Source organism: Anas platyrhynchos, chromosome 15 (genome assembly GCF_047663525.1).
Source record: "Anas platyrhynchos isolate ZD024472 breed Pekin duck chromosome 15, IASCAAS_PekinDuck_T2T, whole genome shotgun sequence".
Classification (NCBI taxonomy): domain Eukaryota; kingdom Metazoa; phylum Chordata; class Aves; order Anseriformes; family Anatidae; genus Anas; species Anas platyrhynchos.
The window spans coordinates 18,835,799-18,860,296 of record NC_092601.1 but is presented as its reverse complement, the minus strand read 5'-3'; the positions used below and the strand labels follow the sequence as shown (position 1 = coordinate 18,860,296).

At 56.3% G+C, this 24,498-nt stretch overlaps 1 protein-coding gene across 4 annotated transcripts; it reads right to left on the bottom strand.

Annotated features, from left to right (window-relative positions):
* Positions 1 to 123: 123 nt before the first annotated feature.
* TRAF7 (TNF receptor associated factor 7) lies at positions 124 to 24,435 on the bottom strand. 4 transcript variants are annotated; one of them, XM_005028838.6, is made up of 22 exons: positions 24,284 to 24,420; positions 21,555 to 21,691; positions 18,582 to 18,699; positions 18,284 to 18,341; positions 17,095 to 17,186; positions 13,414 to 13,530; positions 12,597 to 12,689; positions 10,812 to 10,845; positions 9,403 to 9,586; positions 8,546 to 8,680; positions 7,977 to 8,194; positions 7,644 to 7,717; positions 6,551 to 6,599; positions 5,933 to 6,060; positions 4,762 to 4,844; positions 4,222 to 4,261; positions 3,714 to 3,830; positions 2,534 to 2,656; positions 1,773 to 1,892; positions 1,454 to 1,585; positions 1,114 to 1,233; positions 124 to 869 (listed from the first exon to the last, which is right to left on the bottom strand). In XM_005028838.6, the coding sequence occupies exons 3-22, from the start codon at positions 18,660 to 18,662 to the stop codon at positions 855 to 857; spliced, it is 2,013 nt and encodes a 670-aa protein (XP_005028895.1). In that variant the 5' UTR covers positions 18,663 to 18,699; positions 21,555 to 21,691; positions 24,284 to 24,420; the 3' UTR covers positions 124 to 854. The 4 variants fall into 4 exon arrangements, with proteins under 4 accessions (XP_005028895.1, XP_027324633.1, XP_012963446.1 ...); XM_027468832.3 differs by lacking the exon at positions 21,555 to 21,691 and having other exon boundaries at positions 24,284 to 24,435; XM_013107992.4 differs by lacking the exons at positions 21,555 to 21,691; positions 24,284 to 24,420 and adding an exon at positions 23,257 to 23,376.
* Positions 24,436 to 24,498: the final 63 nt, after the last annotated feature.

The following is a 24,498-nucleotide window of genomic DNA, read 5'->3' as shown; positions in this document are numbered from 1 at the left end:
CGCTGTGGCTGGAAGTCTCCCTGCCTCGGTGCCCACCCGTGGGGGGACAGGTCCTGGGTGGATGGGGGGGCGCGGCGACAGGACGGGTGCTCCCGCCTGCAATAACTCACGCTGGCCAGGAAGAACTCTTTCCACTTTTATTGTCAATGAAGAAATAATCAAATCTATATTACAATCTTAAAAACAGTAGAAAATGTGAGTAAAAATGCAACGGAGGCTTTTTTCTCTTTAATGTGGAGACCATTATTACAGGGTGGTGAAACCATGGGCTTGTGTTACTTGATTTGAGAACTAGCTGTGGCGTAAAAATCGTACCTGGCTACTCAAGGAAACACCTCTTTCCAGATGGATCAGCCTGACATCTTGGCAGTAAAATTAAATACTAGAAACAGAAAGGGGTCAGGGACCCACCCCAGGGCGAGGCCTAACGCTCAGTCCTACATTTACAAAGGGACCGGTGGCCCCCGCCGGTGACCACCCGCACCGCTCGGTGCCATCGCTGCCCAGGGCCCTGCTGCGTCCCACGGGGGGGTGCAGGCTGGGGAGGTCCAGCAGCCAGCCCCACACTCCGGAGGCTGCTCCCCAGCTCTGGGAGGCAGGTGGAGGAGAGCACGCTGCCCTGAGGGAGGCCCCGGCGCCCCACTGGGTTCCTCGGCGTTTCCAGCTATGCCCGGCAGACCTGAGGGAACACCTGGAGCATCCACGGGCACGTCCTGAGCGCTGCTGGGCAGCGGCAGGCAGTGGTCGGTGCGGGGAGGAGCTGCAGCAGTCGTTTGTAGTGGTGTTAGTCACCCAGCAGGCCGACGGAGGGGAGTTTTTGGTCTTTCAGTGTGCAGGACTAGTGCGGCGCTCTCCTAGCACGTCCAGACCTGTGGAGAGACAAGAGGAACCCATGGCAGTGACTGTTCTGAGCTGCTCTGTGGGCTGCTCTTCGTCATCTTGTGGATGCTGAAAGCCCAAAGAGAGACTCGGTAACACCCTCTGCTAGGAGTTAAACCTCCCACCCTTTGAGAACCATCCCCTTGTTTGTCTGAAGCCAGCTCCTACCTCAATTTACGCCCTAGTTCTAGCACTGGCAGAGCCCAGACCACCCAGAAGCCGGAGGAAACCAACCTTTACAGTGCTGTCCACAGCGCCGGAGAACAGGCGGCCCCTGGAGACTGCAAGGGCAGTGACACTGCCCTGGTGCCGCAGCAGTGTCTGAGTGCAGATCATGTTGTCCATGCTCCACACCTGTGGGCACACAGGAGGCGTGAGCCGAGCGTGGGGCACAGGGCTCTGGCCCAACCCTCGCAGCGGGAGGGAAGAGCACGCCGAGTGCCGCAGGGTTTGGACCAGATGGCGAATTAAAAGTGGGGCCATGTGGTGGGAAGGGAAGAGGATTCCCCGTCCTCCCTCTCCCTCATGCCCACAGTGCTGCCCGTGCTCCAGCTGCACACCCCCGGACACGTACCCTGAGGGACCGGTCATACGACGCGCTGAAGACTTTGGTTTGATCCGGCGTAGAGATGACAGCGAGGGCGTAAACCGTGCCCACGTGGCCGGTCAGCGTGCGGACTTGTTCCTTTGTCTCTATGTCCCAGACCTGCAGGAGGGGAGCAGGCTCATGGACCACACTGGGCTGCAGGCCACCACCTTCTGGTGGTGCTCACCTCCAGGACAGGCGCTGCGCACCCATGCTCTGGATGTGCCGTGTCTGACCAGCGTCCCATCTCCTTGCCCATCTCCCCCAGCCCCAGGCCACCACAGGCATCAAACCCCGCAGCCCTTACGTGGATGAGGTTCTCGTAGGTGCCACACACAATGTGGTGGTTTGTCACAGCGATGGAGTACACGCTGCCTCCTGACGTCTGCAGCACGTGCACACACTCCAAGTTCCGGATGTCCCAGATCTGAAAGAGTCAGCACTGATGAGCAAAGTCCTGCTGCCTTATTTAGCTGCCCAACTTTGGACATCAAGACTGAAAAAATTATAGAGATCGCATGCTTTGTGCGTGTGGCTATGCACACACATGCACACGCAACCCAGTCCCTGATAGCACTAGAAACTGATGCAGGCAAATTAATAGGGATTTATTAACTGAGGAGGGAAACTTCAGATTCTCTCGTGTCACCCAGATGCTGAGAGGTGAGCTATTCATCAAAGCCTGAGCCAAGACAGACGAGAGCATTTCGGAAACCACACGCAGATTGATGGTAACTCTGCACCCAGGCAGTGACCTTCTCCTCTTATCAGCAGGACTGGCAGCACAGATAGCGCTGCAGCAGCTGCAGGGGCAGCGGGAGGCGCCGTGGCTGTGAGGCTGTGTTTCATCTCAGCGAGCATCCCCGAGCAGCTGCACGCACGGGGACCAGCCAGAGCCCCGCGTTTGTGCCCGCACTGATGGGATCAGCACAGTAAAACCCCGCGTGCCAGCAATGCTGCAGCAGCGCCCTCCCATCCGAGCCTTTTGTCCTGCCCAACCAGCCCAGGCTGCAGAGCACAGATGTGTATCAGGGACAGCTGACGGCTCAGGACTGCCACCAGGCTCACCTTGATTGTTTGGTACGATCCGCTGTAGAGATAGTTTTGAGAAGCCACCAGCGCGCGCACCCAGTGATTGAGACCTGTCAGTTCCTTCTTCAGCTTGAGCTCGGTTCCCACAATATCCCAGACCTGTGGAGAGCACAAACACGCAGTCAGTCACAGGGCCCTGAGAGCTCACCAAATGGAGCCCTGTGCTCATTCTCCTGCCTCGTGGGAATCAGTTGCGCCCACAGCCTGGCAGATAAAACGAGGCAGAATAAGCCTCTTCCCTGAGGGTCTGGGAGAACTAGCTCAGAGCCTGCATTACCACAGGCAGAGACCTTTCCTTAACAGAGCCTTGGGCTTGGAAAACCTAAACCAAAACCAGAGTAAAACCCTGCTCTGGACTTCCCCTCGCAGCCTGTCCCCAGGACGCAGGGCTCCATTCCCACAGCTCCTGGAGAAGCCCTGCTGAAGCCCTCAGCACGCAGAGGCTGATGGAGCTCACGCCGCTGCTCCCAGCAGTGCTGCTGACCTCTCGGCTCACCGGGCAGCAAGAGGCTGAGGATGACCACAAGGAAAGGCCCCACGTTCTCCTGCTGCTCAGCGCTGTCACCCCAGCCCCACGCACTCTGCAGACAGCTGAAGCACCCCGGGCCCCAGCTGAAGAAAAGAGCATGCGCTCTCCTACAGATGGACGCTCCCAGAAGCTGTCTCACCAGGAGCTGGAAGCAGAACCACGGGAATCTAGCCAAGGCTTTAAAGGGCAGCTTGCAAAGCTGTTCCCTTATTTCTGCATGTTTTAGGAAAAGAATGCAGATTCAAGATCCTTCGGAGGGGGGGTTCAAAACAGGCAGCCTGAAGCAGCAGCCAGCTCACAATTTGCAATGCTCTGAGCAGGCTTGTTGGGGGCTCAAGGATGCACGCACTCAGGAACTGCCAAGGAACTCCACCTGCAGCCTCAGGTTGACAGGGTTGGAAAAAACAAACATTTTCTCAGCCAGCATCTCTGGCCAGCACCAAGCACAGGCTAAACCTCTGCAGTGCTGGCTGCTCCGTGTAGCTGGGCTTTTCTGTGCTGCTCCGGAGAATGGAGCAACCAGCTTAAAGACCAAAATGCCACCTTATTCCTGCTTGGAAACTGCTACCTGACAGCTTGTAGCATCAGCCCCCAACTGGATCAAGAGGAGCCACCCCCGAGCTCTACCTTGATGGCTTTGAGGGAGCCGCTGAACAGCATGTTGTGCGAGGAGACCAAAGTGCAAACAGGATTGTCGTGTGCTCGGATCGTGTTCACTTTCTGCAGGTTCTGAATATCCCAGACCTGCAAAGGAGAAGAAGAGTGCCCGTGAGGGGCAGGGGCAGGCCCCTTGTGCTGCAGCTCTTCCTCTTTGCCTCCAGAGGGGAGAGAAAACAGGCAGGAGAGGGCATTTGGGGGAGCCACTGGCCTCACCCTGCCCCAGCCCAGAGCCCCCAGAGCTCCCCATGCAGGAGGGGAGCGGGACATCCAGGCAGCAGGAACACCTAAACACAACCCACAAGGAAGTTGGCTAAAGGCCCTAGATAAAGCACACACGGGACATCAATCCTACACCACTGGCAGCCGAAGAGCTCCGTAGGAAAAAGGCTGCAAGCTCCTGCCATACAAGAGCTCGGGGCTGCCTGTAAATCTCACATCTCCACCCCCCAGCAGGGCAGGGGTCCTGGGTACTCACGATAATGGTGCAGTCAGCAGAGCCGCTGTACAGCTTGTTCCTGAAATGTCACCACAAAACAAAAGGAGGTCAGCGACGGAGAGGAGCCAGTGCAGGGCCCCAGCTCGCTCCCAGGCACCGTGCTGGGCGAGGAGCCGCAGTCCCACAGCCTCACTGGGCCAAGACCCAAGGCAGCAGCCCCAGGAGCAGAGTCTGGGCTTGTGGGGGGGCCAGGCTGGTTTGTCTCTTCGAGCAGCAGCCCAGCACCCCATGGGTGAGCAGGGAAGGAAGGCGGGACAGCAGGGGAAGCCACGGAGATAGGCGCTTCGTCAATTTTTAAAGAGCAAAGAGGCAAGATGCGAGATTTATGAAGAGGTTCATCTAAAGGTGAGATCTGGGACCTTGCGAACCAGCAGGCCTCCTCTCCCCACCACCCACACCCTGAAACACGTGCACAACCCTGGCACGTGCAGGACTTAGGGTGGGAACCGCAAGGACATGCTCGGGAGCCCCCAGTGCTCGCAACCCTCTCCTGCAGGGCACGTGTCCCTGTCCACTCACCCCTGGATGCAGAGAGCCAGTACAATTCCATCGTGACCCTCCAGGGTCTTTTGGCACTTGTATGTGGTACAGGTATCCCAGACCTACCAGGAAACACAAGGCAGCAGCGGGTCACACGCCTGCACACACGGCAGCTGGGGAGCCGGGCAGGATGTCAGCAAAGCCACAAAAGCATGGAAAGGAGGAAACAGACTGTGTCATCTGGGCACCTGTGTTCCTGGCTCCCAGGCACAGATAAGCATGTCTAGGAAAGGAAATTTACTGCAAAGGGTCAGGCTGAAGTTAACAAGAGGCACCGAAGAGGAGCACGCACCAGCCCTCGCCAGCACCGCCTTTCACAGCCCCAGGCCAAAACACCACACTGAACCACAGCAGCAGCTCCCAGCCTCCTGTTTTAGCATTTCACACCCTGTCCCTGGGGCTCAAGCAGCACAGCACGGCCTGCTCTGCCACCACAGAGTAATTCTACCCTGTGGTGGCAGGGTTAAGCTTCCTCTCCAGAGTGAAGGCAGGAACGTGGTGCTCACTTGGCTGGGCGGTGCCCAGAGCAGCCAGGACAGGGCAGAAAGCTGTTCTCTTTCACTAAAATGCAGCAATGTCCATTTTCTTCCATGTGGCTTTGCTCTCCCTCAAAAAAACCTGAACCACAGCCCTGCTGCTGGCAGGGCTCGTGGCACAGCTCCCCAGCTCAGCCAGCAGCCAACACGGTGACACTGGGAACTGTTGTTTAGGTGGCACTGGAGCAGTGCTGTCAGTTTGAGTTACTGAAAACAGGGCGAAGAAAAACAAACATGCCATAAAATGGAAAAAGGACACGTTTTACCAGGGAAAAACGTTTTTTCTAATATGACTTTTTGTAACAATGGAAAATAAAAGCAGAAGCTGAAATAGGCGTAGATGCACTAGACACCACATAAAGCAAAAAGACAAGCAGCAAGAACGAGATTCTCACCAGGGTTTCACAAAAAGCACTATTTGTCTCTCGATTTCCCTATCATGTAACATTTCCTCACAGCAAAACCAAAGTAGATTTTGCCCAATTATAATTGCAAAGATTAATTTAAGGTTTCAGGAGAAACCTCGGGATGTAACACCCCTCTCAGCCTCCCGGCTGAACTGGAACTCAGCTTCTGTCCCACCTGGAACACAAAACAGGAGGCAGGGCCCTTACCTTAATGGTTTTGTCTGAAGAGCCACTGAAGAGCAAATCTCCTATGGAGTAAACACACAAACACCAGACAGGGCCCTGGTGTCCCACGAAGGTCCCCTTGCACTTGAAGATCTGCTGAGGGTCATAGGCTAGGGAAAGAAGAGGGCAGGTTAGAGGGGGAGAAGGATGCTGCACCACATCGGGGGCAGTTTGGAGGGGACAGGGCTCCCTGCAGCAGCCCGGCACTCTCCTCACACCCCGTGCTGTTGCAGCAGTCTGGCCAGAGAGTCTCGTGTCCCATCCTTCCAGCACATTGATTTATCTTTGCTTTGAGCCTCAGGACTCGTCTCCCTCATGCAACTGCCAGGCTGGATCTAGGGACATCTCCAGCAGCTAGGAACCCCGCAGCACTGAGTTAGTGCCCATTTGGCCACTGCTTCTGGCAAACCATCTCCCACCAGTCTCCTGCAGCGGTGTTGATCCTGCAAACAACTCACTGCTTCCACCGCAGGAAACTGGTACTTTTTATATCTGGTACTTTTTATAAACTGGTACTTTTCGTATCAGAGACCTAGCCTAAAAAGCCTCGCTGCCATCACCCCAAACCAGCCCGAGCGGAGGAGAACTGTGCATACTCACATCCAAGGATGCCCATGTTGAGTCGAGCATTAATGTGGGAGAGCTCATCCTGAAAAACAGAAGAAGCTGCATGAGCTGCAGAGCTATCAACAGCAGCTTGCCCCTCTGAGCATGGCTTTCAGATTGTCCCCAGCCACTGCTAAAACTGTTCCTGCCCTTGGACAGATCTTGCCTCCCCGTGCATGCCCTCCCTTAGCAGCTGACTCATTCTACGAGTGGAGGTCTCCTGCTCTAGGGCTGCCTCCCTCCCTGTCACCTCTCTCCAGAGACCACGGAGTTCTGACAGCATCTCGGACCTGCACTCAACTCTTCAGTATTCAAGCAGGCACAGAAACACCTCTCAGAGCATAGTGTCCTTCCCCTGCCATTCACCAAACTGCTAAAAATAATCAAATCAGTTACAAGGGCTGTTTGTTCAGCTGGGCTTTTGAAGCCCATTTTGCTGAAGAACTGGAAGGTCTCTTTGTAGCCTCCTCCACAGCCCAGTCCCTGCTGCATCCACGAGGACCCACTTCATCAGTGTGCTTAGGTAAGCCAGGGCGAGCTCCTCCCAGTCAGTGCAACCAGTGGGATGCAGCCTGCTGGAGCTAGGGAAGAATGTCTATCCAACATCAGTGCTTGAATGAGGTCCAAAATCATGAGACACCTCTCACTCCCAGCTTGCTAGCAGGGATCTGCTTGTCTGCCTGCTTTCTCTGCAGGCAAGGAGGACGCACTGTCCCTGGCTACTGTAAAAGGCAGAGGAGTGCCCAGGCTTTGGAGCAGAGGGCTCTCTGCAGCACGGGTACTTTCCTCTGTTAAAACATTTCAAGAGCAGCAAGAGGCTGAGAAAAGGCAGCAGAACCGATTAAAACAACAGCCTCGATGCAGCACCCAGAACACACCCCCTGAGCCACCTTTAACTTAGCCTAGAGGAAACCTTCACCCACCCCCAGCCCCAGTAAAAACAAACCAAACCTGGGGGAAGCAGAGCCAGCAAGCTGGAGGGAACCCCAAAGGCTCCCCCACCGCAGGAGAAGCTTAACAAGTAGCAGACCAGCAGCTAACTGAGCGCAAGCCCTGCCAACGCCCCCGGGCCCAGCCCCATCCTCACGTTCAGCATGGAGGCATCCCTGCGGAACTCCATCAGGTCCTCGCTCAGCTTGCTCTGGTTCTCGTCCAGCACATCTACGAGAGATGGAGAGGCCCACGGTCACTGCAGAGGCCCTTACAGCATTCAGGGGAGCAGGCAGAGAACACCCCCAGCTGCCTAACCTCCAAATGAGGAGGGAAAAGCAGGCAGGTGTCTGCTGCTCTAATGCAAATTGTACTTAGATGCTGAAGACCTGGCAGATTTTAGAAGCAAGTCAGGGCTGGGCATGGCAAAGACGTGCATGAAACGTGTATAACGTAGCAGCATTGGTGGCTGTTCTACTCGCAGACTCACCGAACTTGAGCTCCAGGTTCTTCTCCAGCTGGTCAATCTTCTCCGAGAGCTTCCCCAGCATGGAGCGCAGGAAGGCAATCTCCTGGTCCTTCTGGGCCATCGCCACCTGCATCTCATGGAAGCGATCGTCCGTCTGCTGCAGGAACTCCTTCAGACCCTCAAACTTGCACGTCTCCAAGTGGGTCTCGTAAGTGTCTTGGTTTCCTATGAATGTGCACCTACAGGGGGAAGGCAGGAGCTGGCTGCAGCAGTGCTCCCAGTGCGAGAGAGCTGCTCAGCTGGCTCCAGCTCCGTGGGTCCCCAGCTGTTCTGCTCCTCCTCCCAGGAGCAGTGGCACTGTGGCTCACCACCCTGCTGGGTGCAGGTGACTGCAGGGTGACAGAGAGGCCAGGAAGTTCCAATTCTTCTGGCCAGGGCTCTGTCCCCGAAATATCTGTCTAGGTAGCTGCAAGGAGCAGCAGATTTTGGGCAAGAGACAGAAGATGGTGTCACCACGAGCCCAATCTTAGAGCCATCAAAACCAGTGGAAAAACTGCAGCTGCTTCCCACTGAAAGCACCAGCTCCTTACCCGTACTTGGAGTGGGGACACTTTATGTGCTCGCACTCTTTCAGATGTGCCTCCAGGTTCATCTTCAGGAGAGGCGGGCAGCTGGGGTTGTTGGGGCAGCGAACGGGCCTGTAATCACAGCTGCTTTCATGGTCTCTGCCCACGGAGAAAAGCAAAAGGAAGGAAAATCAGCAACAAGTGAAAAATGAACGGAAACCCCGCAGATCATCAGGAAAGGAGCTAACCAGGCCTGTGACACTGTCAGGTGATCAAAGCCTCCTGTCCTAACACTGTGATGCCAGCTTTAAATTCTCATCTGGCTAGCAAGTTGAGAGCAATAGGCTGCATTTATGCGGGGAGCAGCTGCTCTTGCAGCCGATGGGCTGAGGCTCCCAACATCTCGCAGCAGCAGATAATGGCCAGGTGATAGGGAAGAGAGTGAATACACTGAGGATGGGAAGGGAAGTGCATTTCAGAAGGCTCGTTCCCAGGATACAACCACGCTGGCTCCTTTTACAAAACGAATCCCAAAGTCCTTGCTTGAGCACAGTCCCAGTGTTTCCCCCAGGATGTGAGGTGGCTCCTTTCACGCTGTGTCCCCTGCCCTGATGCTGAGACCATCAGGCAAGCCGTGAGCAGAGAACAGTCACTTTCCCTGAGACCAGCCCATCTGCCCCCACGCTAAGACTGAGATGCAGTGGAAAAAATTGTCCCCTCGAGTCACCCTGCCCATTCCCACACCACGCACACCCCAGCAGGGCGCTGCAGATGGGAGCTGCCCTGTCCCTAGGAGCCGCCGGGCAGCTCGGATACAACAGCAAGTGCTGGGGGCAGAGCCTGTTCCCCGTGAGGCTGCGTGCTGGTGACAAGCCACTTACTTCCTGGCACTCAGCTTAATTGTAAACGGACACCCACGGGGATCCACCTCGAAGGCGGCGGGCTTGCTGCTGGCTGCGGGCCGGCAACCATACTTGCAGTGAATGAAGAGCTCCCCGATCTGCTCAGCCACGGCGATGTTGTTGACCACCACAGTCAGTTTGGCGTTGTCCACGGGGCACTTCTCTAAAAGGTGGGGAAGAAAAAGAGAGTCAGCAAGGGCTGGGACACAGCGGGAGTGTTTCAAAGAGTCTCCGTGTGGAGATTTTATTCTTTTGCCTTCTCCAGCCAAGCCAGCCAACTCCCAGGCTGGTGACAGCAGCCATGGAGCCACAATATTCACAGAACATCTGCAAACCACTGGCTCTGCTCTGCCTTGGAGCTTGGTGAGCACTTACAGTTGATGTCCATCCCTGTTAACTCAAGCTAGCTGCCAGTGCAGGAGTACCATGCTGAGTCAGACTGCCTCGTGCTTGCTGAAGTGCGAGATTATTCACAGACAGTGTCCCCAGAGCTGCTGGTGCCCACACATAACCCAGTCTCCCACCCAAACCTGGGGCTCAGCACCACTGCTAACAGTGAAGACGAGCTCTGAGGGCAGGAGCAATGCAGGACTGCAATTGCAGAGCCTTTTGCTACAAATTTGTTGGTTGGGATAGATGTAGGACAGCGCAGCGACAGAGAAGTTGGCATGCGAAGCAGAGGGACCCCCTGACATGTGGAAGATGAACATCCCGAGGCAGAAAGAGCTACTGTTTGCTGGGCTCCTCGGGGAGCTTCCTTGGGGCTTGTTGTTCTGGCAACGTGAACGGCCCAGCTTTGTGCTGAGCGGCTTTCCAAGATGGGCAGGAGCTCGTGCCAAGCACAGTACTCACAGCACAGAGCCCAAACCAAGCGGGAGCTGCTCGGGGCAGGCTGGCAGCCAGGCACTTGGGCTCCACCAGGCTCCTGGAAGAGTTGGGGGAGCCCGAGCAGCCCCGTGAGCCGCTGCTTGTGGGGATGGGGAGCTGCCACTAATGGGCTGGGGGAGGAGGGCTCTGCTGGGCCTCGGCCAAACACAGCCCCTTGTTCCCTGGACAGGCAGCCACAGAAAGCTTTCACTCTGAAATCAATGGGTCAAGGCTGGGCGAGATGCACATTATCCTGGGATTATCCATGGCCTGTTCCTGGATTTGAGAACATCCCGTGCCCAAGGGCCAGCCCAGCCCCCTGGTGCCCATGCTGCAGCGCATACCATGGGAGCTCAGGGCTGCACAGCCCCCAGCCCAGTAACTTGCTGCTGCAGTGGTAGCCTGGGACTGACAGCTTGCTTTAAGCCCTTCTTTCTGCAGGTTTCTTTTTAAGTGAGAGCAAACAAACCAGAAAATGGCAGCGTTTTGGCTGCATCACAGGAGAACAGTTGTGTACTCACCAGATGTTAAGGCACATCTTCTACAAAACGTGTGCTGTGGAGACAAAGAGAACAGCAGTGTCAGTGTAAACAATGTAAGATAAATTACCCCCTGTGGCTAACGATGGGGAAGGATGGAGGTACCACAGCCTGTGGCACAAGGGCCTCAGCAGCTGTTCTGCCTGTTTTATAGCTCGGGGCACTCTTGGGTCTGCAGCAGAGGGCAAAAACCAGCCTAGAGGGGGCAGCTTGCAGGCAGCTGAGACTCCAACACAGGTCCTGCGCCTGAGAAGTACCAAGCACGTGGTTTGGTGCTTTGAGGATCCTGCCCCGTTCAGGATCAGGCCACAATCATGGTGCAAGCTAAAGCCAGGGAGATGCTCTGCCATGCTGCAACTCCCACCCTTCAAGTCCGCACACAGTTTCTCTACTTCACCCTTCACTTTAGCCCGTGTTACTCCTCTCATTTTCCTGAGAAGCCTCCAAGGAGAAGAACACCAGCCTCTCCCTGTTTTGGCCAGTCGGTTCACTGCATGCACTCTTCTGTAGCTCCTCTGGTGAAGCTGTCCTGCTGCCAGGTGCATGGGACAGCTGGTTTGTAAACCCATCAAACGCACTGTAAATTTTGCCACTTGAAGTAGCTCTCTGTGCTTACAGCAGAAATGTACAGCAACAGTTTAACCTGATAGAGTGGCAAATTCAATCTGACATGCTAACGAATATAAAGAAAGGCACAAAGGCTGCAGCATCTCACTGGTCCCGAGCTCACCCTTGGGTCCCCTGGGGCCTCCTCAGCCACATTCCCGTGCCGCAGGGCCGGGGCTTGGCAGCAGTGCTGGAAGGGCTGCAAGTCGCCCTTCAGAGCTGTTATCTGCAGCCCTGCTCACGCGGCCTTTTCCTGCCCTGCACAGCTGCATGGTGCTCTCTCCAGAGCTGCCAAACCAGGGCTGCAAATGAAGCCAGCCTGCTTCCTGCAGGAGAATCTTTTTTTTTTTTTTCCATATTAACCAGTAAATCTCAGTGTCTCCATGAAGAGCTGCTTACTGAAATGATGCAGTGGAACTGCACCAGCCTCCAGCACCTTTGGGGATAGCACCCCCCCTGCAATAAACAATCCCGCTCTCTGCTCTTGTTGTTAGAGCTCCATCCGAGCACTCTGAAGCATGTCAGGAGCATTAGTGATCTCGTCACAGAGCCATCTCTCTTCACATGTAGCACAGAAGCAGGAATAATATACAGTTTCTATTAAATTCCCAATAAAATGGAATATAGAAGAATATTCATAATACTCTGTGCCTTTCATTAGCGGATGTCAAATCCCTTTGCAAGCATTAACTAAATGAAGCTGCAAGCCATTGTCTTATATATGAACAACTGAAAAGCAGCAGCTTCTGGGGTGCCAAAAGGCAGCAGCACTCTGCAGAGCCCTGCAGGACAGGGAACACGGAGTTTTGACCTCACTCAAGCCCACCAGGGAGCCTGAGTTTGGCCAGGACTGGGAGGCTAACAGCACTCCTCTACTGGGAGAAGCAGCAGAGTTCTGAGCAAGCCTCAGGCTTCTCTGGCTAACTGTGGTGCCCTCACACCCTGCTGCAGACTGATTCAGAGCCACCCTGTGGGAAAACCTGCCTGCCACACGTCCATCGGCATCTTTGCTCCCACCCTGGCCAATTTCCCCCAGCCAGGCACTGCCTCTTTGCTCACTCAAGCTGGCAGTCTCTGGGGACCATCAGGCAGGGCTCGGCTGGAGGTCACACAGGGCATCCGTGGGACCCAAGCTCGTGATTTGGAAGAGAGCTGCCTTACCCCACAGGTTGTGATGACTGGATCCTTAAACACACTGCAGCACAGCTGGCAGCACAGCTTCACGGACGGCTGTTCAGCAAACACCAGTGGCTCCTGGAGAGAAGAGGGAGCGGGGCAGAGAGCACAAGAGTTAATACAAATGCAAATGTAAGTGTCCCTGGTAGTAAGCCCAGAGTTCAGTAGCCATTTTAAAACATCTTGCCCTTTTGTATTTGGCTTCCCAAATACAAAACACACACTTTTACCCCAGATCTGTGGCAAAACGCCTCCTGACCTTTTATGCACCCAGGCTGGTGTCAGTCACCGGTCGCAAGCTGAGGGTGGCTTAAAGGTAGCCTCCCCCTGCAAGGGTCACTTGTGGATGATTCCTTGCACCCTCCTGGGGGCTTACAATCAAATCAGTGGGGTGCCACGCTGCCCTAAATGCAGGATGGGGGCTGTGAATCAGTGGGGAATGTGTTAGCCTTGCTGCCTGGGGCCAGACCACCAGCCTGGAGATTTACAACCCCCTGCTGCTCTGTAGCAGAGCCGGGGAATCACACACGACTTTGCAAAGCCTTAGAGTTTTTTCTGAGAAGCAGAGTGAGGCCACCAGTGTCCCCTCTTTACGTATGGGGAAATGGCACACAAGGAAGCAAAGTAACTTGCAGAAGTCAGTGGTGAGAGCACCATTATAACCAACGGTCCTGACTGCCAGACTTAGTTCCCAGTCCACATGAAAACCTGTCTGCTCTAGCTCCGTGCACGAGTCTGCTAAGCTACTCTTTTGACAGTGAACTTCCTCACACTGCTCCTCCAGACAATCCCCAATACCTACTGGCTCCTCCTCTTCCTCATGGAGTGAGAACGTCGAGCGCAAGGACATGTTGGACTCGGAGTGCAGCGAGCGGACGGAGATAGCAGAGTCAGAGCGCCGCGGGGTGCTGATCGGAGGCTTCAAAAGACAAAACCCAATCCTGGTTACTGCAGATAATCCCCCCCGCTCCGGAACCCCATGCGCAGAGACTTCGGGTCCAGCCCCCCCTCCACGACACTCGGCTGCTCCATTTGTTCAGCCCCTCTGCCGAGCTGCAGGAAGGGCCCCAGGGAGCAGCGTGCCTGGTGCCTGGCTGCTGCCTGCCACCCCTGGGGATGCCACAGCACCCCCAGGGACAGGACGGGCACCAGCCAGCTCCAACTGGCCAACATGAGCCGACATCTGCATCCCAGGCACGTAATTTTCTCAAAGGTGCATTGGTTTGGCTACTTACTGTGCCCACCCACGAAGCAAAGGCTTGGCAGGATTAATCCTTCACCGAAAGCTCTGCAAACCTCCCCCCGAGACAGCTCCCATCTTCTGCAATTTCTCTAATCTCTGCAGCAGCACTTGTTGTTTCGCTCGCTATCTAGCTTCTGCCAAATTTCTTTGCGTAAGTGCGGAGACTTCCTTCTATTCAATTCAGCAACAGGCTGGCTTCGCCGCTTCCTGCTCGGGAGGGGAGAGCTAAGTGGACGCTGCCTGCACCAATCAAGCAAAATCCCACAGTTACGGCAGCCTTGGGGTGGGCTTTGAGGGAATGCTGCCGTGGAATAGCGGCCGGTAGCGCACCCCAAACGGCGCGGCATCAACCAGCCAGGACGCAACCCAGCACCAAAGCTTAACTGGAGACTCAGTGGCTCAGACTCCACTGTCACCTCCCAAGCTCTTTCCAGCGGCCCTGCTGCTGCTCCAAGAGGGGCTCTCCCTGCCCCTGGGGTCCCTCAGCCCTGGCGCTGCCTACCTGGAACCGGGAGAGCTCCGTGCAGGAGATGCCAGCACCCCGGGCTGCTGCCCTGAGCTGCCGTGTGAGCACGAAGCGATTTCCTCCTGCTCAGTCTGAACCTCCCGAGCTGCATTCTGCGTGCTCACCCGGAGAGAAAGCGTGCAACAGCAGACCCAAGGGCAGGCAAACACAATGAACGAGGCCAGCGGAGCAGGCAGGAAACTCAGCAACACAAGATGTGAGCTTCAGAGACCACCTCCCCAGGAGCCAGACCATCCTGCAGGGTGGGAACAGCCCCCGCTGGGCTGCAGGAGAGGAGCAGAGCAGGATCCTGCTGGCTCTCCACACTGCCGAGCTTCATAATTTTTATGATCCTGGGATCCTAGGAGCTCAGAAAGGCTGCATCTGCTCAGCAGCCAACGCATAAAGCTCTTTTCCTTAAAGAAGGCATGTTTATTGGTCAAATATGTAAACCTTGAGGAGGAACGGTTATGAGGTAAATCAATTTTATGGGCGTCCATTAATTTTATTATTTCCCTCCACTAGTAACAGAAGTTATTAAAATAAGGAGAGTGACTGTGCACAGCTCCTGGTGCGGAGGTGAGGCAGGGAGCAGGGTGGCACAGGAGGGCTCTGCAGGCAGGGCTGGCAGCAGCAGCCCCAGGCCAGCTTCAGGGCATGCAGAGCTCAACCATCATCTGATGGAAGGTGACTGGCTTGTAGCTGGGCTAACTCAGTCCTGAACGAGTCCCCTCCCATCACATCAGCTACAAAAGCAGCCCCTAGGTGAAGGCTGTAGCACAATCCTCGTTCCTGTTCCCCACAGGCATAGCGGGGCTGGGAGCACATGGCACTGCTTGCAGGGACGGCAGCAGATGCTCAGTAATCTCCACCTTGCACGCAGAACACTGCTCGGCTCTTGGTTTCATTAACAGAAGCTTTAAAAAGAAAGAAGTGGGGAGAGGGGTCACAGGAGGGCTCTGACTCTTCTCCAGCTGTCCCTGTGAGGGCTGACAAACCCTTGGCAGCTTCTGGAGGAGGGAAAACTCGGTGATCAGGAAGGGAAATCCCAGATTAATTCTTGATGAAGCAACGAAAGCTTCACGAAGGGGTTAGTGAAAGTTTGTCTGGAGCAGCAGGCAGAGCAGGGCTGTGGTGCTCATCGCCAGTTAGCAACACAAGCTGCAGGTTGCTTCCTGACCCTCTTGTCAGTCCTTTTGCTGTTTTTGCCTAACAATATTTAGCACTCCAGGGCAGAGGGGCTGATACTGTCCAAGAGGACTGAGGCTAGGTCCTAGGAGAAATTTCTCCTCATCTTTGTGCACCCCAGTTTGTTACATGGGTTTCCAAAGGAGCTGGGGAGCTTCTCCATCAGACATGGATGAGTTGAATGTCCCCTGCACCTTCAGACAAGTCCTCATCCATACTATAAGAACTGCACAACTCATGAAGAGGGTGCAGGGAGCACAACGCTCAGCCCACTGATCAGTGCTGACAGCCACAGGCTCCTTGGAACCGTGGTCCAGCACCCCGGGGTCAGTGATGCGAGGGAGAGCTGCGTGCGCCAAGGACACGAGCCAAATGTTCAAAGGACTTTTTGAAAAGCAAACACATGCTCACATAAAACACAGCAAGATCTCTGAGCAACAGAAGGAACTTTATAGGATGCTGACAATGAAGCCTTTTTGCAATCTGGTGTCAGTGTATTTTGAGAAGCGTTGCAGCTTCACACTGGTGCTGCGACCCCAGTCCCTGCCAGTGCCTCACTTATTCAGCAGCAGTGATCCATTTTCCCTAGCTCTGAAGCTGGGTCCCCTAACCTGACAAAGTTTACAAGTCCCTGAGACAAGGGGTCTGTTACCCACATGCTCAACTCACAAGCAGGAGCGTGAGGCTATGAGATACGGCTGGAGCACTGCGGGCACGGGAAGATGCAGGTCTCAGTGCTATTTGTCTGCCCACTGAGGTTTGCTTTGCTGTTGCTGATCTCGATTTAATTGATTTTGTCAATCTAATTTCTCTTTAAGCAACTAACCCCAAGGCCTGTTGGATCAGTAAATTCCCCCCAAAAGAAGTTACTGAGAACTGTGTGAGGTGAATGAGGAAACTGGAGGCCAAACTGGGCAGTGCCTTTCTGCAGAGGTTCTGCGAGCCACGGGCACGCCGTGTGGCAGCAGCCCCCGCTGATGTAATGCAGGAGCTGGGCACAGCCCGCAGGGCCAGGCATCCCATTCTGCAGGTTTCCAACCTGCTCCTCTGGTCAGAAGCCCCATCTGGAGGTGGAACGAGGAATATATTTTCTGGTCCTAACTGCATGTCTGGCTGTGCTGCTGGGCAGCCTGTCCAGCACGCTCTAACGGAGGCTGAGCAGCCCCAACCCCAGCCCTCGCTGCCAACAGCTCTGTGTTCTCCTGCATCCAGGGCAGTCAGAGCACCCTGCTCACACCAGGAGGTGGGTGCATCCCCACAGGTAGGTCTGGGGGACGTGTAGCTCCTGGTAACCACGCACCATTTCCAAGCAGTCCCAGCCTAATGCCCCAGGCCAGAAGCAGCCTCTGATCCCCACTGCTCCAACCATGGGAGCAGCCAGGAAACGCAGAGGCTGGTCCTGCCTTCAGTGCAGGCACCTGCAGCTGATACAACACAGCTCATGCGAGCGAGGAGGGAGGCAGAGATGCCCAGAGGAGCACCAGATGTCTCTCACGTGAGATACAAGCAGCTAAGCCATTCACCAGGGGGGGCCTGGCAACACCTACCATGCCATCGTCCTCATCTCGCGGGGAGTAGGTGAGCGTGCTGGAGGAGGATGGGGTCCGACGATGCTGCTTGAAAGTATTGGTCCCGTCAGCTTTAATGCAAATTAAAAAAAATAAAAAATTAGGCTCCATGGTGACATTCCCAAGCTACAGGTATCTGAAACTCTATGTGTTCCTTGGAAAAGGCACAGACAAGGGATTCCCCTACTCCAGCTCCTGACCTGGACACCTCAGTGCAGCCAGGATAATCCTGATCTCCGACAGCTTGCTGAAAAGCATACAGTCTTTCAAAGGTAGCTTGCCCAGCAAAGAGCACAGATAACATTCTGCCAGGTCCAGGTCCAGAGGTTAAGAACACTATTAAAAGGAAACCTTACACTCACACATATCTCAGTCACCCATCAGAAACTGCTTCGATTAAGGGAGCTCTGGCTATTTCTCGTAGCACAAAGGACGCGTGCTATATTAAACTGGGGATGGTTGGATAAAGGTAGTATTACGGAAGTTCATCAAGTTTTAAATGTAAATATTTAGGAGTCCAAAAGCATCCAGATCCCAGAGCCCTGTACAAACACAATCCAATCACCTCCTCCCAGCAAATAGCTCATTTCCTTATCTGAATCAGTGTCAAGTGCCACAGTTTCTTATCTTTACTAAAGTACGGATATTTTTATTCCCAAGTGAAACCAGATTTCTTCCTGCATTCACGCCATGTGTCAGAGCTCAGACTCCTCAGCTGCCAGGCTTTGAAGAACAAAGCACAAGGATTTGATATGAGCAGGTACACCCGCACCCCCTCCTGCCTGAGCTAAAAACGGCCATGGGGGTTTTACTAAAGTGTCCAGAGTGACTCACGGGCAGGCTGAGAGCGAAAATTTGGGACTAAACTCTGTATCAGACCCTGTTGTACCACCCTAACTTCATCACGGGCTTCCCAGTGGTACTGTAAAGAATGTGTAATAAGAGAAAATTCCCGTGGATGCTTGTTCCATCGTGTCTGGTGATCTGATGCCGTGATTAAATAACACTGGGGCTGCAGACTACTAAAAGCAGCACCTTGGCACCTGTCTGTAAGGAACACTTCGTGACTCTCCCAACAGCTTTATGATCTGTGAAACAACCAGGAAAAGTCTGCTAGGATTCACACGCACTGCCCCGGGGAGAAGCTCCACACATGAAACGTGCTCACCCTTTGTGATGGTTGTCACAGCAGAGTAGGCCGGCCCAAAAGTTGTTTCCATTCTTGTCTGAAATATGGACAGAAGGAAGGTCAGTGTGTGTCAGTGCAGCACAGCCTGCAGATCTGCTACCTCTCCTGAGTTGTGGATATACACAAATATAGAGTATATATTCCCAACTTTTATCTGTTAATACCTTTAAAGGGGAGAAAGTACCAAATCCTCAACAGCCATCTTCCTTTCCTCAAAAGGAGGGAGGAGAACACGAGAAGTGCCCCTAGCCCGGCCCCTGCTCAGAGCGAGGCTTACCCCGTTAGTGTTTTCAGAAGTAGTGATGTTCGTTGTGCCACTGGAGAAACGATTGTAGCGAGCGTTCTTGTTTGAGCTCATAATCCAACCAGCACTTGTTAGTCATGGGAAGTTTGCTCTGTGGAAGACAGACAGACAGAAGGAGAGTTAGGATCCCTGCACGTATCTCTGGGCTCAGAGAACGCTCTTTGGTAGCATTAAGTCCAAGCATTTACCTAAATTCATGTAACCCTGGATTTTCAGAAGCAAGCAGCAAGGTCAAAGTCAGCCCCTTCAAATCACTCCTGAGCAGTGTGAGGAATTTTCAAAGAATCAGCGTCTTTTAAAATGATTTCTTAATCACCTACACACTGGAATACCCGTAATCTAGAAGTGTGCAACTGCTCCAACTGCAGACACACATCCCAGCCCCAGCAGAGAGCAGCCCTACGCGATCTCCATACCTGGCCCTCTCTCCCTCTCGGTTTGAGTGTAGGTCCGAGCACCTCTCCTGCTGCTGCCCTGCACCCCACACCCAGCAGGGATCAGCAGCAGGGTCCCGACAGGGAGCTGCCTCTGCCAGACACAGCAGGCCCAGAGCAGAGCACACCACGACACCACGACGGCAGATTTGGGCTAAAGCCACAGACACAAACTTGACCCTACAGCGCGCCGAGGGAGCTGTGCACGCGTGGAGGGCAGAAAGGATGCGAGGCTGTCCCAGTGAAACCTTTATCCCGCTGCCTCAGGAAGAAACCTCACTGAATTACCACGTTTGTGATCCCGGATCCCACTCACAGGTTGTGCCCAGAAGCAGCCGGCAAGGTCTGGGTCATCGGCCAAGCCCAGGAACCTCCCCTCAGAAGCCAGCCGAGGGGCTCGCTCCTCACTTCTCTTCCTCGGTTGTTTACACAGGGCTTCAGATGGGCTCAAATTTGCCAAGTATTGCACAATACCCTGCGGAAACACTGGGACTGGCTTTCTTTAACCTCTGCTGGAACCTGCTGCTGGCTGAGGGCACAGAGCCCCGCTGCTGGCTGGGTCCCACAGGATGCTCCCAAACAGCCTCCTCGGGAGCCGGGTACCAAGGCTGCTCCCCCAGGAAGGAGCTGAGCCTCTCTGCTGTCGTACAGAGATGCCTCTGGCCTGGACAGAAGTTTCCATCACAGCAGAGAGGCTGGGCATGGCACAGAGCTCTCCTCCCGGGCACCCTGGCAGCAGGAAGGGACTCCTGGCACTTGCAGCCCGTCCCAGGCTGCGCAGGCGCTCCAGGAGTAAGCTGCTCAGGAAGAAATCCCGACTAGAAGATCCCTTCTGCCCAAGGTATGGTTAAATCTCCTTGCTCTCCTGCCAGCAGCAGAGTCCAAGGGCTGAACAGACATCTGCAGCGAGAGCAGGCTGGCCAAAACCAGCTGACTAAAACAACCCAAATCCCTCCCCGCGGGACAGGAGCCGCCGCCAGCAAAGGGCCTGGGAAGTTGTTGGGAGAACAACCGGGAAGCTGTGGGGGCTGTCGGCCTTCTCCTACCCAAGGGCGAGGAGCCCGAAATCCCCAGGGGTTAGGACTTGCTAGCAGCCCCCTGCTGTCCCAAGAAGAGCAGGAGCCCCAGGAGTTACCCCTGAGTTACCTCCCCAGTAGCTGCACACACACCCTGCCCCAAAGCCCAGGGAATGGCTGCAGGAGCCGACCTTGGCTTGATAAACCCAACACAAGCTCTTAACAGAGCTTGGATAAACCCAAAGCAAGGCAGGGAGCACGGGGACTTCCCCCTCCTTGCTCGTAATCACGTCCCGAGCCCTGCAGCGTGGCTGAGCGACCTACCTGCCAGCAGCGGGGAGCTGCTCGTGTCTGCTCTGAGCAGAAACCAGAGGAATGCGAGCAATGGGAAAAATCTCCAGCGGGACAGCAGCCGGTCTGCACAACCCCAGCCACCACAGGAATAATCTGTTTTCAGCCCAAATCTCGGCAACCACCGCACGCAGGAACCACCGCAGCAGAGCAGGCACCTCCCTGAGGATGCCTTCACACCTCGAGGGGCTGAGAAAGGCTTTTACCAACTGACAGCAAAGCTAAAAGGAGGCAGCCGAGATGGTTGTGCAGTTAACACCAGCTTCCTACAGCATCAGCAAAATCCCTGCTGCGTCCCTGCACCCTGGCCTGGCACCTGAGCCCTCTGGGACCGGAGCAGAGGCGATGCCAACAACCACACGGCGAGTTCCCAGCTGCCTCCTTACGTTAGGGGTGTGCTCTGTGACCCAGAAGGAATAACTGAGTTACTGGAAGTCACGGGATCCTCCGGTCTGCAGCCTTTCCTCGATGACTGAACACCAGCGGGCTCCGGGAATCCCCTGAGTCCCCGGTGGCAGCAGGTCAGGGGTGCTGGGAGCGCTCCCACCTTCCAGCCCGGGACTCCACGGGGTGACCCTGGGATTTTACACTGATCCAGGCTGCAGAGGCTGTGATCCGGGCTCTCCTCGCCTGCAGTTTGCTTGTTTGTTTGTTTTTCTAGCGCAACCGCGCCGCTTTTGACCATAAAAAGCGAGGGGAAAAAATCTCCCCTGGAAAAAGGAAGCTGTGGGAACCCACTGCTCACCAAACCGCGCGGCTGATGGTAACCAGATGCAAGGCAGGGCCGGGCCGGCTTTCAGCATTTCCACACAGAGCAACCAGCTCGGGCTTCGGAGGCTCAGCGAGGAGAAAAGCCTCGAAACTCCTCATTTAGTAACTCGGGGAAGGAAAAACCCAACCACTGCTGGTTGCAGACAGCTGGGGAAAGCAGCACTCTTTTTTTTTTTCCCCCACTGCAGAAGCCAGGAGAGGCAGCATGAGGCAGCTCCCTGCTGGCTGCCTCCAAGCCCAGCAGCACCCCTCGGAGCTGGGAGGGGAACAGTGGGGGCAGCCGGGCTGATTTCAGGGCCCTGCTGAAGGAGGGTGCCTGTGGGGCTGCTGCTGGCACCCCCGGCTGCAGGGCATCGCCCCGAGCACCCGCTCACCTGGCTGCTCCCAGCAGGTCCTCACAGCCAACCGCAGGGACACGGCCACGGCTTCGCGGGGAGACGTAGGGCTGGCAGAGCTCGTGTCCTCCATAAACGCCACGTTGGCTGCCTCGTCCCGGTTCTGGAGCCAGCTCCTGATGGGGGAACCTTGTTGTCGCAGGCACAGCGGCAGCGCTGGGCTCCGTGCCCCTGGGGAGGTGCTGGCAGGGCACTGGGTGCTCTCAGGGAAAACACGGCACCCCGGGGGAGTGGCTGCCGGGCGCAACGCCCCGCTGCAAGGCGACTGCTGAGAAACCTGCAAACATCCCGGCCTTACGCAACAGAGCTCAGCTCCGTGCCCTGCGTCTGCTTCCTTCTCCTTTTGCCCTCCCTGGGGTCACCGAGGCTCTCTGGGGCCGCTGGGCTGGCCGGGTGGGAAGGGCAGTCCCGGAGCCATCCCGCTCTGCGCTGAGCTCCCCGGCTCCACGGGACGGACACTGACGGCGAAGGACACAAGTTTCTGTTCCTCTTACCACGCCGCAGGCAGAGCCACGAGGGTTACACGTCCCTTGCAGTGCTGGCACATCACCGGGGGAATATTCCTACCCCAGATGAGCTGAGCTGCCCCAACAGCTGGTAGCACAAGGGCTCGGGGACAACACCCGCTTCCTTGGGCACCTCAGCAGCTCCTGCAGGTGCAGGGCTCCTCAGGGCAGGTGGCAGGGGACATCAGGTCACCTTGGGCAGGTTCTTTCCGCCTTGTTCAGCACCAGGTCTCTAAAGGAGGCAGGGTTCCCGAGCTCAAACACCAGCTCTGCTACAGGACAGTCCCTGCAGCCTCCTGCTCAGTGCCTCTGGAGGAAATAGCGTTCATTTCCCAAGTGCTTGTGCAGCTCAGCACCGGCAGTTACAGAGCATCGTGACGATGACACGAGCACCTTGTCTGACTGGTAGGACACGGGGCAGAAGATCACGCATCATTTCCTTCCCCTGCTCTCCCCAGACACCTTCCAGGGCTTTGACACTTCACGCCGTGCTCCTGTTTGCCCTCTGGGTGCAACCAGATCACATCAGGGACCCTTCTGAAACTCATCAGCTTCTTTACAAATAAAAGATTCCAGCAAATCTCAGTCTCATGGGCTTTTTTTTTTTGTAGTTTTTGACTGAGAACAAGCAGAAGAGCCCAACCCAAAGAGCTGACACCCGCTGTGAGGGACAGACACTGCAGTGCCTCGCTGCTACCAGGTGAGCTGGGCAAAGTATCATTAAATTAGCAGTATCAGATCTCAGACAGATAAGCACTGAATTCTTGATTGCTGACGAAATCAGTGGATGTTGCCCCTTCCACTTTCACACAGCCACTACCCAGTTTCAGCCAGAAGCACCCTCCAGCGCCCCGCAGCTCCCCACCATCACACCAGAAGCTCTCCCTCTGTGAATCCTGAGGGTTTCACCTGTCTGACACCAGCGGGGACAACCTCAGGGAGCACTTGCTGGGGTCACTGTCACACAGCCTCAGGACACTCAGGACCACAACAGGAGCATGGGGCAGCCCCAGCCAGCTGCAGGCACCGCTTCTAACCCAGTGCTGGACCTCAGGTACCTGCTGCCCTCACTCTGATCTAGGCAGGGCTGTGAGAACAGCTCGGTTCCCCCACTGCTGCCCCGAGGGAAGCAGCCCGGGCTCACCGGCAGCGCCCTGCCCGCCCCCAGCACTCACCGCAGGCTGCCCGCAGGGGCAGGGGGCAGCAGGGCCCCGAGCCCCACAGCTTCAGGCAGCTTCCCCCGGCCAAATCGTCCCTTCCGCTGTGTGCCTGCAGCTCGCAGTGAGGTAAGCAGAAAGGCACGCGGAGCAGGGGGGACTTGGCCAGCCAGCTGGAAAAGCCCCGCACGGCCAATCCCCGCGCTGGTGAGGAGCAAAGCACCTCCTGCTGCACACAGCTCAGAGCCTGGGACCCGAGGGATCCGCAGGGACAGCTCAGCCACCTCCCACTTCTCAGGGAATCGGGAGTTTCTCACCCTCCTTGGATAGTTCCCGAGCTATCCATAACGCTGCGTATCCAGCAGCCCGCAAAGCAGCAACGGAGGCGCCCCGGGGAAAACCACCAGCACGGAGCTGCCACAGAAAGCGCCCACAGCAGCTCCCCGTGGGGCAGAGCAGGCACACACACACAGGGTCACACTGCGTGAGTGCCACCCCGGGGCACACAGCCCGAACTCCTCACAGCTCAGGTTCACTCCCTGACCCAACGCCCTGCTCCCTGCGGCTTGGCTTAGGCTTGGCGAAATTCTACCACTGCTCGGTAACGCTGAACCCCGCTCCCCACAGCGCTGCCCCTCCTGTTGGCAGCTTCACCTCTTCACCTGGGGGCCAAACCGGGCAGGCCCCGGGGGGGCCCGCACAGCCCGGGGAGTGCTGCCACCGGCCCCGGGGTGCCCGGGGACACAGCCCAGCGGGTGGCAGCGGTGGGGGGGGTGGCAGCACGGGGTAACCTTGCGGGCCCTCCCCAACCCCAATAATTCCGTGAAACCACAACGCGAGGGCTCTGTGCTGTGCCCGGCCTCCCCCCGGGCCCCCTCACCCCGCACCCGCGGTGCCTGTGGGGGCAGCCGCGCAGGGCCCGGCCCCTGCAGCCCCCGTGCGACCCCCGGGGAACCCCCAGACCCCGATCCTGGAGCCCCTTCCCGCCCACCGCCCGCTGCTGCCCCCCCCCCCAGGCCCGGCCCTGCCCCCCCCCGGCCCGTACCTGGCAGCGGCCGGAGCTGCCCCGCCGGGCCCCGGCACATCGCGGCCCCGGGCCTTGGCCCCGCTGCCGCCCGGGCCGGAAGCGCCGCTCCTCGCGGTGCTCTTCGGGGTTTGTAGTCCCGCGCTCCCAGCTTCGCCCCGCTTCCTCGCCGCGTCTCCCAAACGCCCGGACTACAACTCCCAGCAGCCCGCGCGGCATAGAGCTGATTGGCGCTT